Source organism: Acromyrmex echinatior, chromosome 2 (assembly GCF_024713525.1).
Source record: "Acromyrmex echinatior isolate Ae372 chromosome 2, ASM2471352v2, whole genome shotgun sequence".
Lineage (NCBI taxonomy): Eukaryota > Metazoa > Arthropoda > Insecta > Hymenoptera > Formicidae > Acromyrmex > Acromyrmex echinatior.
In genome coordinates, this window is record NC_141853.1 from 12914232 (window position 1) to 12928238 (window position 14007).

The 14007-nt window shown below is 34.7% G+C and overlaps 1 protein-coding gene across 6 annotated transcripts in view; it reads right to left on the minus strand.

Moving 5' to 3' along the window:
• Positions 1–514: 514 nt before the first annotated feature.
• pps (protein partner of snf) overlaps positions 515–14007 on the minus strand; it is a 28557-nt gene continuing 15064 nt past the window's right edge. For all 6 annotated transcript variants that reach the window (XM_011066184.2, XM_087403513.1, XM_011066206.2 and 3 more), the window contains 3 exons: positions 13253–13392; positions 8320–10887; positions 515–7541 (listed from right to left, as the gene is read on the minus strand). In XM_011066184.2, coding sequence (XP_011064486.1) covers positions 6684–7541; positions 8320–10887; positions 13253–13392 — 3566 coding nt within the window. In that variant the 3' untranslated portion in view covers positions 515–6683. The remainder of the gene's footprint in view (positions 7542–8319; positions 10888–13252; positions 13393–14007) is intronic.

Below are 14007 nucleotides of genomic sequence, written 5' to 3' on the forward strand. Positions count from 1 at the left end.
TGATATAGACAGAATGGATATAGCCTGCGCATTCCCTGACCTTAGTATTTGTGTTTCGTTAAAATGCATATTGAACTGCATCTCTCTTCAACTCGATATTTGAGTGAATGAGAAAGAAAGAGAGGACGGGGATGCGCAGATCCTAGGATGCTATTAGAATCCTTCTAAACCGATAGTGACAACTTAGAGAAAAAAAATGCACAGTCTATATTTAACCGTGTTCGAGGAGCGCGTTATCGACACTATTATGCCATTCGCATCTATCAATCATTCATTAGATATAAAATGAAAAGAGAATGATGTAGCGCTAGCAACGCGCTTCCCGAACGCAGCCGACGTTCTTTCTTCTTCTTTAAACAAATTCAAATTATATTTAAATTATATCCAAATTATATCATAAATAAATTCAAGTTATACACTTCTCTCTGTATGTACATACACGCACGTTGTACCTCGTGCTCTGTTATATTTAATGAGAGGACAGAAAAAATTGGTAAGAACACAGACAAGAATATAAGAGCGTGAATTACATTTTCTTCTCTAAAGTATAATGAAGAAAACTTGCAAAAATGAACAGAAATAAAATATACTTATTTCGATATCGTCCTATCAATATGAAAATTTCTTACAACTATACTTCCCTAAATTTCTTTTAAATGTATCAAGATTTTGAAGTAAATTGCCTTTGTAGGTAACGCAGAAAATTTCACAATATAAATGTAAATGTTACATCAATATTTATCATACCAATAAATGCGTAATTTTTTAGAATCGCTAAAAAGTGAATTAACTGCATTAAGATCACGATATGTGATATTACATCGGATTTTAACGATGTTCACTACAAAATAAAATGTTCCAAATATATTATCGATTTCAATATGTAGAGTTATCGCGTTATTACGGAAGAGAAAGAGGATAAAATTATAGCTCTAATATATTTTATGTATTATATACACATAAATACAGAGTGTCCCAGAATATTTGGTACGCTAATATCCAGATAAAGACTAAACCAAGTCGAAAAGTTCACTATCACTTTGTTGCAATTTTCGCAATAGTTAACGAGATATTGATTGTAATCATAAATAACTACGTTTATACACGGCTCAATTTACGCCAAAGTTATAACATTGATGTTATGAAATGACCAATCACAGTCATTTCATTCTTTAGAGAAATAGCTATGATTAGTCAATTCATAACATCGATGTTGTAACTTCGGCACAAATCGAGCTTTGTAAACGTAGCCAATTGCTAAAAAAACGTGTATCCGACAGGTCAAATGTTTATACGTCCATCGATTATGATGGCTAATGCCTACTGCAAACTAAATGCGATAAGTGATCAACGACAAGTGATATCCAATAAAAGCTTTGCTTTTTTTCATATGATAATACAAAGCGAAGCTCTCATTGGAGATCGCTCATCGCTTATCACGTTCAGTGAGCAGTAGGCATAAACATGCGAACAAATTGTTTACTACAAGCGATAATAGTGAATAGTTACGCATGATGATAAAAGAAAATAACTGCCTGGGCTGCGTTCAGAATTATCATCTGGATATACCCAGATGTTCTTTTATCCTTGTTTAATATTCGTGCGAACAACAAGGATAAATCGACATCTGGGTGCATCCGGACAACGATTCCGGATATCAATCATGAAATTTTATTCCTAGGAAAGTGAAAAGTGAAAAATTTCTCTATTAATTTCAATGATGAAAATTTTCACTTTTCACTTTTCATCCTAGGGATAAAATTTCATGATTGATATACTGAACGCAGCCCTGAACTGGGCGATCGTATCTCGTTCTAGCATTTGGCAGTAAACGGATGGATACATATTTAAGCGACAGTACAATGAAATTTTAAGGCCAAAATCTTAAACTTTAAGTCCTAACAAATTAACCGATTACGATAGGATGTTAGAAGCATTCTACAATAAGCCATTAGTCATAAATTAGAAGTTACAAGCTAGAAATTGACTAATTATAGTCGTCAATTTTTAGCTTCTGACTTCTTATTACTAATGGCTTATTATAGCTTATGACTTCTTATGACTAATAACTTGTTATATAGAAGGTCCATAAGAAAAATTCATTATGATTGATTAATTTCTTACGGCTTGGGGCATAAAAGCTTAAGTGTTTTGCTTTAAAAAATTGTTATAGACACTACTTAAAATTTAGCGATATTTAGAAATATCTTAACTACTGTAAAAATTTCAAAATAATAGAGGACTTTACAACTCAGCTTAATTCACTCTATCTGTACGATACAAGTTTTCCTAAATTTTCTAAGACACTCTGTGTGTGTGGGTGTGTGTGTGTGTGTGTGTGTGTGTGTGTGTGTGTGTGGGTGTGTGTGTGTGTGTGTGTGTGTGTGTGTGTGTGTGTGTGTACGCGTGCACACGACATACGTACAGGGTATCCGATAATGATCGCATAATTTCTCATGGACAAATAGAACAGATTGAACTAAATTGAAATCCTACATTTTGCACTTTTTGTAATAGTTAACGGGATATTAATTGCTAAAGGCCGAATATGTATTCGACCTATCGACAAGCACGCTACAAGATACAATCACTTAATGAGGGGAAGATATATTAATATTTTTCTTCATCGTTCGTGCGTTGCCCTTGCTACTTGTAATAAACAACTCCTTGCACGCCAAACAACTTATGATGATAGATGGTCATATATTGCCACGAATTTGTATTTGGCGGTGAGACAATTTAGAGATCTTTAGGAATTAATTTCTCGTTAACTATTATAAAATGGTACAGAACTTTTCAACTCATTGTCAATTTAGTTTGCTCTCTCTTCCCATCAGAGATTATGTAGTTAACACTCTGTATGAACACATTATTTACATGTGTGTGTGTGTGTGTGTGTGTGTGTGTGTGTGTGTGTGTGTGTGTGTGTGTGTACACATAATAATATATAAAATATATATTTATAGTCTTAAATTATATAGTATATACATTATATTGGGTCATCTAAAAAGTATCCGCGGTACTTTGTCACTAGATATATGACCATCACACACATCTAGTGACAAAAAACCGCGGATACTTTTTAGATGACCCAATATGTATGGTCAGGATCTAAAAAGTTGCAATACTTTTTTTAATGAGTTTCAGAATGCGACCTACTTACCGAGCAATTGGTTTTTATTTGTCGATCCACGAATAAGAACTAATCGCTCGACGAACAAGCTGCATTCCGAAACCCATTTAAAAAAAAAGTGCTGCAACCTTTTAGATCCTGACTATACACGAGTGCGTACATATATTAGCCGCGCTTTGTGTGTAATTGCAATCAAATTTCGATTGTATGTATAATGTATATGCGCGCGCGCGCGTGCGCCCGTATACTATTAGAGCAACATTGAATTATACTATACACTGCTGCTTGTTTAAGGTACAGAATTCATCCTAAAACACACAACTATATTTTCACATCGCAATGCTTATGGTGCTGCACTTCCAATGAATAATATTACAAGTGACACTTTTCGCCATTTTTCAATCAAGGGTTTTTCATATCAAGAATAATTCAATTATAACAACAATTGAATTAAGTATCTTGGATAAGTTTTTATCTACAAAGAAAATAATTTAAACACCATGCTTGCATTATGTCCAAACTATCTTCAAATTTTATAGCTATATTGTGTTAAATATATTCTTAAAAATACATTACAAGTTATATATATGTATATATGTATACACATACGTGAGCGCGCGCGCGCGCTCACACACACACACACACACACACACCACAATTTTTATCATATATATTTCTTTTAATTGAAATTTTTCAAAAATCAGCTTTATCAATCTCTTCGGAGACGAAATTAATTAGTATTCGAAAGATATTCCCATATACTCAATCTTACGCGAAAGAACCTCAGTTTACCTTCGACGATCACAGATCACCGAATAAGGCTGCTTTCCATTTGATGACTTAAGTGTTGTTTTATCTTTGTCATTTTTTGAATATCAAGAAGGATAGAACGACATTTGTGTCGACTTGTGTCATCAAATGGAAAGCACCCTAAATCTTTAAGGCTCCTGAGTAGTCATCACAACCACATTAAATCAAATTTGTTAAAAACGAGAAATGATATGTTTGTTAATTTTTATTACATGCCATTTATAAATAAAGACAATTTGGATAAAACGAGATTGCTTTAAAATATTTATAAAAATAGACGAAAACTATTCTTATCCTCCCTGACAGTAGATAATCATAGTGATAAAAGGTACATTAAATGTTTTTATTCAATGCGCATGCGTAGCTTATTTTCACTTAGTGTCTTTTATCACTACGATTATTTACTGTCAGGGAGAATAAGAATAGTTTTCGTCTATTTTTACAAATATTTTAAAACAATCATTTTATCCAAATTATTTTTATTTACAAGTGACACGTATTAAAAATTAACGTGTCATTTCTCGCTTCTGACGTCATGATTCAATATGACTGTGATGACTATTCACAGTGACAGTAACCTTAATAAAAGCCCTTATTCTGTAATTTTTAACAACAGTGTGAATCCATTGTCGTTACGTAGTTTTTTTTTACCTTGTATGTATAAAATTTATGCAATAATGTAACAACATTACCACTATCATTGAGAATTACAGAATAGAGATGTGCACACACACACACACACACACACACACACACACACACACACACACACACACACACACACACACACACACACACACACACACACACACACACACACACACACACACACACACACACACACACACACACACACACGTATATGTATGTATACACATGTACGTGCTCACGCAGAAACTGCGTCATATGTAAAGGTGATGTGAGCACAATCGCAGAATTTTGTTCACCTTTTCGCTTTAGTATTATATTTACAAGAATAATATGCGTACTTTCGGTGGTACCAGTCACTGATTCAAGCACACATGAGTGTGTCACACTGCAAATGCATCGTATCTGAACCTTGTTCGCTTTTACACACACCTTGGCGATACATTGAACCATCCATATGTAATACTGGATAGAGCATAGTATTGAAGTCATCTTGAAAAAGATCTAGAAAAAGAAAGATGTTTGGGGGTAATAGTATGTCTTCCCTCTCCTGAAACAATGCGACCAATAGGACAATAGTAGAAAAGAGTGCCCAAACATTTATCTTACTCTTTTTAGGCCTATCAAGACGAAAGATCAAAAAGATTTCGCTCCATTATATCCAGTATTATATGTCGATGCGTTGAACAGCAGCTAATACATCAGCAATAATTAGCCTCGCGTTTATATAACGTTAGCTTCAATGTAAACGACAGATGGTTTATCTAGATTAGATGATCTCTCAAAACTATCTTGTTTGCCAAAAAGGATTTAATCCTCTTTGATTTTTGTCTTCCTCTCGTTGACGTTGTCAATAAACACGAAGCTACGTTGGAAGATACATTTTTTCTACTCGTAAAGAATTCATTCTAGCGGCAGATAGGAGAAATACGGTGAATAGAGAAAGGTACATACAATTGTCAGGATATTCTTGCGGACAAAATTCTAGCAACAAAACGTGTACTTTTGTGGAATTGCTGTCTCTTTTTCTAAAGATACATTTTCACGAGATATTAAAAACTGGCCGTTTCAGCGATAAAAAGGGTCAACATCGAATATTATTAATTTTGATCACGTGATCCTTTTTATCGCTGATAAGATTTGAGCAGTTTGTGAAAATGTACTTCTAAGGGCATTGTACAATGCTTCGCAACAGTCAATCGGAAGTATCAATAATTATTAGGTACTTTCCATTTGATAACACAAATCGACACAAGCATCGTTCTATTGTTATTACTTGCTAAATGTAAAGAAAGATGGAACGATGCTTGGGTCGACTTGTGTCACTAAATGGAAAGCACCCATTATTGATATTTGTAACTCAAAAGTATTAACATTTTTAATAGGCTGTTTTTCTTTTAAAAGACAATCGACACGAACATCATTCTATCTTTTTTGATATTCAATGAATAACGAAGATAAAACGATTTGTACTAATTATATTTCGTAAAAGGAAAGCAGCCTAATTAAAATAGTAAAGAAACTTTTCTTGCATCTCTACATTTGGTACATACTGAAAATATAGTGTTTTTCTCAACAAACATTTATGGAAATACATACGATTTACTATTATGTGAGCTTTCAATTTACAATCTCATTCTCATTTCCCCCCTTTTTTCTCTTCCTCATACAATTTCATTCTCATATCTTTTTCGTTCATCGTATACAAGTTCCATGCACACACGGATATATACATAACAGAGAGAGATCGCCTTCTCTTCTATATATTTAAAATATAGCAAACTCTTTTAGTAATTTATCGTTCTATTGGCTCATTTTTTCCTTCTTACGCAAAAGAAATACAATTTCACTTCGTATAAGACAAACATTCATTGGGTAAAAAGCGAACGTAGAAAGACTATATATGTCGGAAAGTCACCATACTGCAAATCGCAGACCGCAACAATTATAGATCTATTTTTTATCCCTGCAGTATTTTTTATCACTGCACTAAAATTCTCTTTCTCGCTTTCGTCAAACATAGCTATCTCACTTTAAGTTCCAAAACTAGTTGTACACTAGCTGAGCCACAGAAAATAGATCTTGTATTGTCTTATTCGGATGGTCTTTGACCCCAGCGCGATTTTGTCCTCGGTAATCTAGTGGGTAACGACGAGCTATCACTGTCGCTCAATTTCCGTTTGACGTTCAGCACAATACCGCTTTTGGATGAAATTTTTGAGTGGGATGTCATTTTAGAGATGTCTATTGTCGGCGGAGTTGATGGAAAAATAGGAAAATCTTCATCTTCAAGACCGGGCGGCTTCGGCTGCTCAGGAGTGAAATTCTTCTTGAAAGAATCCGAAGGACTTGGCTTGTATGATTTATTCGCTTCCAATGAAGGCTCCGCGGAAAGCGGAAGAGAGGACAGAACCTGAGGCGATATCGGTGCGTCACTTACGGAACCAACAGGAGGCGTTAAAACGAGCAAGGATGTTGACGATGACGACGACGACGAGGAAGAAGAGGACGGTGGCAGGGCTGACACTACAGATTGCGCTACCGTCGCTGCCGCGACTGCAGCCAATTCTTCTTCGGCCTTTCGGATCAGATCCAGATCGCTCAAAGTACTCAATGTACTCTTGCTCTCCTTGGGAACTTCTAGCGACGCTTTCTCTGATTGACTAATCTTGGAAGAGGACGAAGGTGAATACCTCTCCGGGTTTTGATAGAGCGTGGGTAAGAATGACGCGCCAGGCTTAGACGGAAGATAAGGATCCACTTTAGAGGATTCCTGCCGCTTGACGTTTGCTAGGATCTCTTGTAAATTCGGCGGTATAGTAATGTCCGAGACTTTATCGAGAATAGGCTGCGTGAATTTGGAAATAGGTGGCGGAGGTGTGAAAGACCGTGCGTTTGATGGACTGTAAGCTTCCTCGCAAGCGTCGGTGGGCGGATCTAGTCCTAAACCCTGAAACAATTGTAGATGAAGATGTACAAATATGTAAGAGAGATCAACAGAGCTAGATAATGAAGGTAGAAATTTTCACGATTGATCGCGTATCAATAACGCGCGTGATTAATGGAAACAAGCGAACATATTTTCAAAAATCCATCTATATTTTACCGATTAGAAATTATTAGGTAAATAATAAAGAAATTAACAGATAAAATCCATTACAGCTTTAATAGAAAACTTATCGATTGAATCTACTACTTTTACATTCCATAAATGTATTTTAAAAGATATCATTCAATAAGATTACATCTATGGATAGAGCTACTACAGATTTCTACTTCGGTGATAGAATGATTGATTTGGTTATTTGAAGATGCATATATTTCTCTGGAATCTACAGATCATTAAAAAGATCACAATTTGCGATATTATCCTTTACAATAATATTATATAAAGATGCAGCTATCATATCAGGATTTCATATTAAAAAAAATAAGAAAAATTTATTTATCTTCATTCTACATTATACAAGTGTTGACTCAATTCTCTTACATGCTGCTAAATGATCAACTTTCTCATAATGTTTGATTAACGTAAGGCTTCTAATATCTACGACGATAAGAAACTCAAGTTCTTTCAATGAGTGAGAATCTAGAGCAACTTAGGAAATTAGATCGGGATGTATTGCAGCAGAATTCAAAATCAATGTTATTTATACAAGGCAAATAACAAGACGTAGTAACGCAATAACAAATTGAGGTTGCAAAAAAAAATAAGTGGAAATTCTCACCGGCAAAGTAGGAATTGTTTCGTCGAGAAACGACGAGCTAATATTCTGTATTTGTTGCCTCTGTTCCTCAATTTGTTGCTTCTGCTCCTCGATCTGCCGATTCAACTCATCCATCTTTCTTTGTAACTCTGTGGAATTCTTGCTGGATGAAGATAAGATACCAGCGGTATTGTCAACAGTGGGCTGCAGATTATTTATATCATCGTCCATCTCGCCAGGACTATATGGTTCATCTCCGTCATCGTCCAACGTGACTTTACCGGGCGATGAGGTCAGGTCGATCTTTGATGACAATTCCGGCACAATCTTGCATATCGTTGCGGTATCTATGACGCCGCGTGACATACCTATGTGTGCCTTATTCAAAGATTCCAGAGTCATTTGTGTTACTGCCGCCGGCGCTTTTTCTTTTGTCGAGTCTAACGCGGTCGCTTTGTATAACATGGGAGATGAAGAAGGTGACGGTGACAAGGTTTTCTCCTTTGGCACGCTGATCAATGGCGGAGTATAACTTCTATCGGACGTCTTGGATGTTTTCGAAGGTATTGTCGACACAACCGACAATCGCTTCTTCTTGTTGCGAACTATAATGCCGAGAAGTAGATGTGGCCGGTGCTCCTCAAATCCCGGACCGTTAAGTGGCATTAGAACTGACGGTATCGTACTCTGATTCGAAAATGGCATTATATAAAAATCTTTGATATTTTTGGAAACATTACCCACAACGCCCAAACGGCTTCTACTGTTCAAATAACTATACAGAGTTATGTAGGGAATCTTCTCTTCGTCGTTCGCAGCTGTTAATCGAATAATTAGAATCTCTTTCGAGCCGCTTCTTTTCATCTTTGAAATATAATCCCAAACGGTCTCGTGACTAATCCTACCGACAACGTCGACAGTATCTGGTAAATCGTCCATAAGATCCTTGGCGTTACCACTTACCTCTTGCGCGGTTATAAAGAATTTAGCGACATCAACCATATTAACAAAACCACGCCAAACGGTCTGCCAACTACCCTTTGCTGATGTTTCCTTGTCCATCACCTGCTCTTTGTCTCTCTCGGATTCCTCATTGATATCGGGCGTCTTAATCGTAACAGTAGAGCTGGGTTCTCTGTCCGATATATCGGAATCGTTCCCATCAATCGTATTCGTTGTCGCCTCGTCCTCTATGTGCCGCCAGAGACGGTCTTCTATCAGTTTTTCCACAGGTGGTGGAGACATCTCCTTCTTCTTCTCTGTTTCTCTTTTATGTTCCTCTTCTCGTTTATCAATGTCCTTAGATTCTCTACTACCGCTACGATTTCTTGTACGATTATCATTACTCTTGTGTCTGTCTTTTTCTCTCTGCCGCTCTCTCTCCCTGCTCTCCTTTCTACTCATCTTGTCTCGATCTTTATTTCGATCTCGATCTTTATCCTTTTCTCGCTCTCTGTCACGTTTGCTCTCTTTATTCCTGCTCGATTTTCGCTCCTTACTCTTGTCTCGCGTCTTACTATGATCTCGATCCCGACTATGACGATGCCGACTGTGACTTCTCTCTCGTCGATCCTTACTCTTAGACTTTGCACTGTCGCGATTTCTTCCTCTCTCCTTATCCTTCTTTCTTCGATCGTCTATGTTCTTGAATTTTTTTGTTTCCATTTGCGCCGTTAATTTATCCTCCTTATCCTTATTCTTATCCTTTAAATCGTTAACTGTGGAACTTATGTTATCGCCGTTATTTAATGCAGAAACGATATCCTGCACCGGAGTTTTAGGATCAACGTGATCGATTCCACCATCGTTCTCGATTATCTGTTCGCCCTTGTGAGTCTTAACAACAATCGACTTGGCCTGAGCCATCAAATCCAGTTCGTTCTTCTTTATCATTTCCAGCTGATGTTTAGTCTCCTTCTCGCGCCACTCGGCTAATTCCTGACTGGCCATCTCATCCGGACTTAATCGCACCACCGCATCCGGCGTTAATGAGTGATCCGCAATCTTTCTAAACAATGTCAGATTCTTGGTATCCTTTATGTTAAATACTAGACTCCTGTATTTCGCTTTGTATTTAGAACCGGTGTCCTTAAAATACTTGTACATCTCGAATTCTATGTTAAAAGCCAAATCGGCAATTTCCTCATCAGTTAGTTTCAGATCTTTAGTTTCTTTTATACGGCTGGATAGTAATTCTGTCAGCGATTTTCGGATATTCACTCGTATAGGTTCTGTTTCTGGCTTTTTTACCGGTGTTAGCTTAGTTTGTTTCAATTGAGACGGTGATGACTTTGATTCTTGCTTCTTAATCGGCGTTTGCTTTGGCGAACCTGCTGATTGGATTTTCAATTGTGTCTGTGTGACGTTCTTTGATGTTTTCAATGTTACAGGATTCTTTCCTGGCGTTGTAGTGAATATCGTCTGTTTTAGCTGTGCCGATTTACTGCCCGACGATACTTGTTGTATAGAGGGAATTATTGTAATTTTCTTGTTGGGTACTAAAACAGTTTGTTTTGATCCAGATACCTTGGTATAGATCGTCTTTGGCATATTTTGCACTTTAACTGGAGATATCTGCGTAATTTTTGCCTGAAAACAATTCCCATGTCTTTCCGTTAACTTAAGATATATTTTAAAGAAATTTCTAAATAATCTAGAAATTCTAAATATTTTATATTATTTTTTACCTATACTTTTGTACAAGTAAAAATACAAGTTATATAAAAAAAATTCAGGATTATTTAAAAGTACTCATTAAACTATGAATAAAAAATATATAATGTATGAATGTAGTAAGAAAATTAACTCTGAGTTAGAAGTCAGAGTTGTAAAGTCAGAATTTTATAAGTTGATGCTTTTATTTATGACATATTACAGGAAAACAAAAATAGTTGCAAATTTGTATGCAATGCTGATGAAAATCATTCGATTTGGAAACTTCCGCACAAGTTTGATTGTATCTCCATTAGCTGTATTCAGCAGAGAGAGCTAACTTAGTAATTCTTTATATAATTGATTCATGCTTTTAGTTCTTCGTTAGATAAGAACTTCTAAGTGTGTAGGAACCAATTATATTAAAGAATCATTGATCAATTTTCTCTGTTGAACGCAGTCAATTACCGGCAGGACATTAGTTAAAAGGTGGCAACCATAGATACAGGATGTCCCAAAATCTCTGCATTTCCTTTTAAGAAATTTTTTTTTAACATATTGTATTCTAAGACGAAAAACTTAATACAATAATGTCGAGACTATAATAATTTTTAAATTATAAGCAATTGAAATTCACGAATCACAGAACTGATGTTTTATCTGCTTAAGCATGACGATATAACAAATGTTCTTGTCTTTAACAACATCTAAGGTCCTATGCAGAATGGAAGAAATATTAAGAATAGGCATAAAGATTTCAACTTATCAGAAACTGTGTAATTGAATTTTGATAGATTAAAATCTTAGTCCGGATGTACAATAGGCGTTTTAAGTCTTAAGCCGTAAAAAATTGACCAACTACAGTCGAATGGAAGAAGAATAACCCCGAATTTACAACAGATTTTTAATTCTTAAGCCATAAGAAATGGACGAATCACAATCAATTATTCTCCTCGCATTCGACTGTAGTTGGTCAATTTCTTACGGCTTAAAGCTTAAAAAGTTAAGTGATTGTGATTTGTCCATTCCTTATGACTTAAGGCTTAAAAATTTTTTATAGATCCGGGGTTAATACTTATTTTTGTTTCTAATATTTCTTCCATTGTGGGCCTTTAATAGCGTTTTCCAATGAAAAAACTAGTACAACACTGAGTGCAATTATAATAAATAAATTAATTCATATTTTAATAAATAATTTAATCCTTTAATTATATTCCTTATTATGATAATTTTATAATCTTAAAATGATTCAATTATTAACACTAAAAATATGTAAAACGATTTATACTTAATTCCACCAATTTTGCACTAGTTTTCGCAGTGGGAAACGCTGTAAGTTGTCATACAAACACACATTGATATTTTAAATAAAAAGTTATTTTAAAAATTTTTACCATATACAAGGCAAATGAACACGATTATGAATTTATTTTGAGACCTGACACATGTGTCGTAATTGAATTGATATTTTGTAATATTATTCCGATATTATGCATAGTAATGACAAATAGATTCTGTATAGAAACACAGCAATAATGTAATCTTAATAAAAAATTGCATATTTATGTTAATCTCTTATTAAACCCCTCCCCCTCCCTTCCCCTCCAATTCGTGATAGCACTTGTCACCATGCCTGAGAGTGCGAAATTTCACCTGTAATTTATAAATTTTCTGATAATTTAATAACTATTATAGCCGCAACATTTTTATGTATTACAATTTTCATCTTGCAATTAGAATGTTCCAAAAAATCCAATTATAAAAAAAAATAGATTTTGAAGCATCTTATGTATATAAAGTGCATTTCTGTCACTTCTTAGATTCGATTGATATTATTAGATTGATATTATTAGATTGATATTATTAAATTCAATCTGAATATAATTGCTACATAAGTGTGTAATTATTAAAACGAATGACTAACTTATATTTTTATTTAAAAGCAAAATAATAAGATTGTTTGTTATAAAATGAACACGAAAAAATGGAAGAAAATATATAAAATATTTTTCTTAGATATCAAAAAATATATAAGATAATTTCGTTTTCACGTTTTCGCATGTAATAATTTTTTTTTATGTAAAAATAAACAAATAAATTGTTTAACAAACATAAAAAAATCGCTTCTAATCTGAGAATCAATCTTTCGATATGCTCATTAAACAATTCTTACTGAGTATATACACTATCTATCCTTTACGTCTCGATCTTTTTCATGAATATCTGATATATAAATTGTATTTTAATTTAATTGTATTTTTTACTTATATATATTGTTAGATTTATTTTATTTAACACATACAGGTTTTCCAGATGTTTGGATCTGCGTGACGAGCTTTCCGCCTATTTGAAGTGTATTGATGTTATTAGCCTCTACTATTTCAAAAGTTGGATTCTCTTTCAACCATGTTCGCAAACTGGATCTGAGAGGAGCATCTGCGCCTAAAATAATAAGTCATGTATGTTACACACGCACATAGGCAAGCGCGCAACACATACAATTTTTTCTAGGTGAAGCTCTCAAACTTTTGAAGGTCATCTTTGTTTTTTTTTTTGGAACAATATCTTTTTTTTAACTTAAAAAGGTTAAGTTGTCTACTTCGAGAAAGTCCGTTGACTCATGATATAATCCTCCACGGTCATTCAAGATCATTTAATTGTTTAAAATTTTGAAGTCTTTTATTTTCTTATCAATAAACTTCAAAATCTATCGAAGACGTTCCACTCGTCACCAGAAAAAGGATGTGTTTCCAGCATGCTGGTGCTTCTTATAATGACCACCGAGTTCGAGAAATATATAACAAAATGTTTCTCGATTGGTTAGGAAGAAGTTATCCTATACCGCGTCCAGGGAGAGATCTATCATGATCTACACATTTTGTGATCAGATTGAAAGACTCGAGCGCGTTATTTAGTTCCGCATGCATTATTGTCGTAACCTTGAGCTGCCCAAACGTTCTCTCCGTGGATAGTAATAGTAATTTGTAAATAGGCAATCATGATATCTGGATCCTCATTATCAGAAATGGTGAATTCTTGTTGATACACTTTATTTTT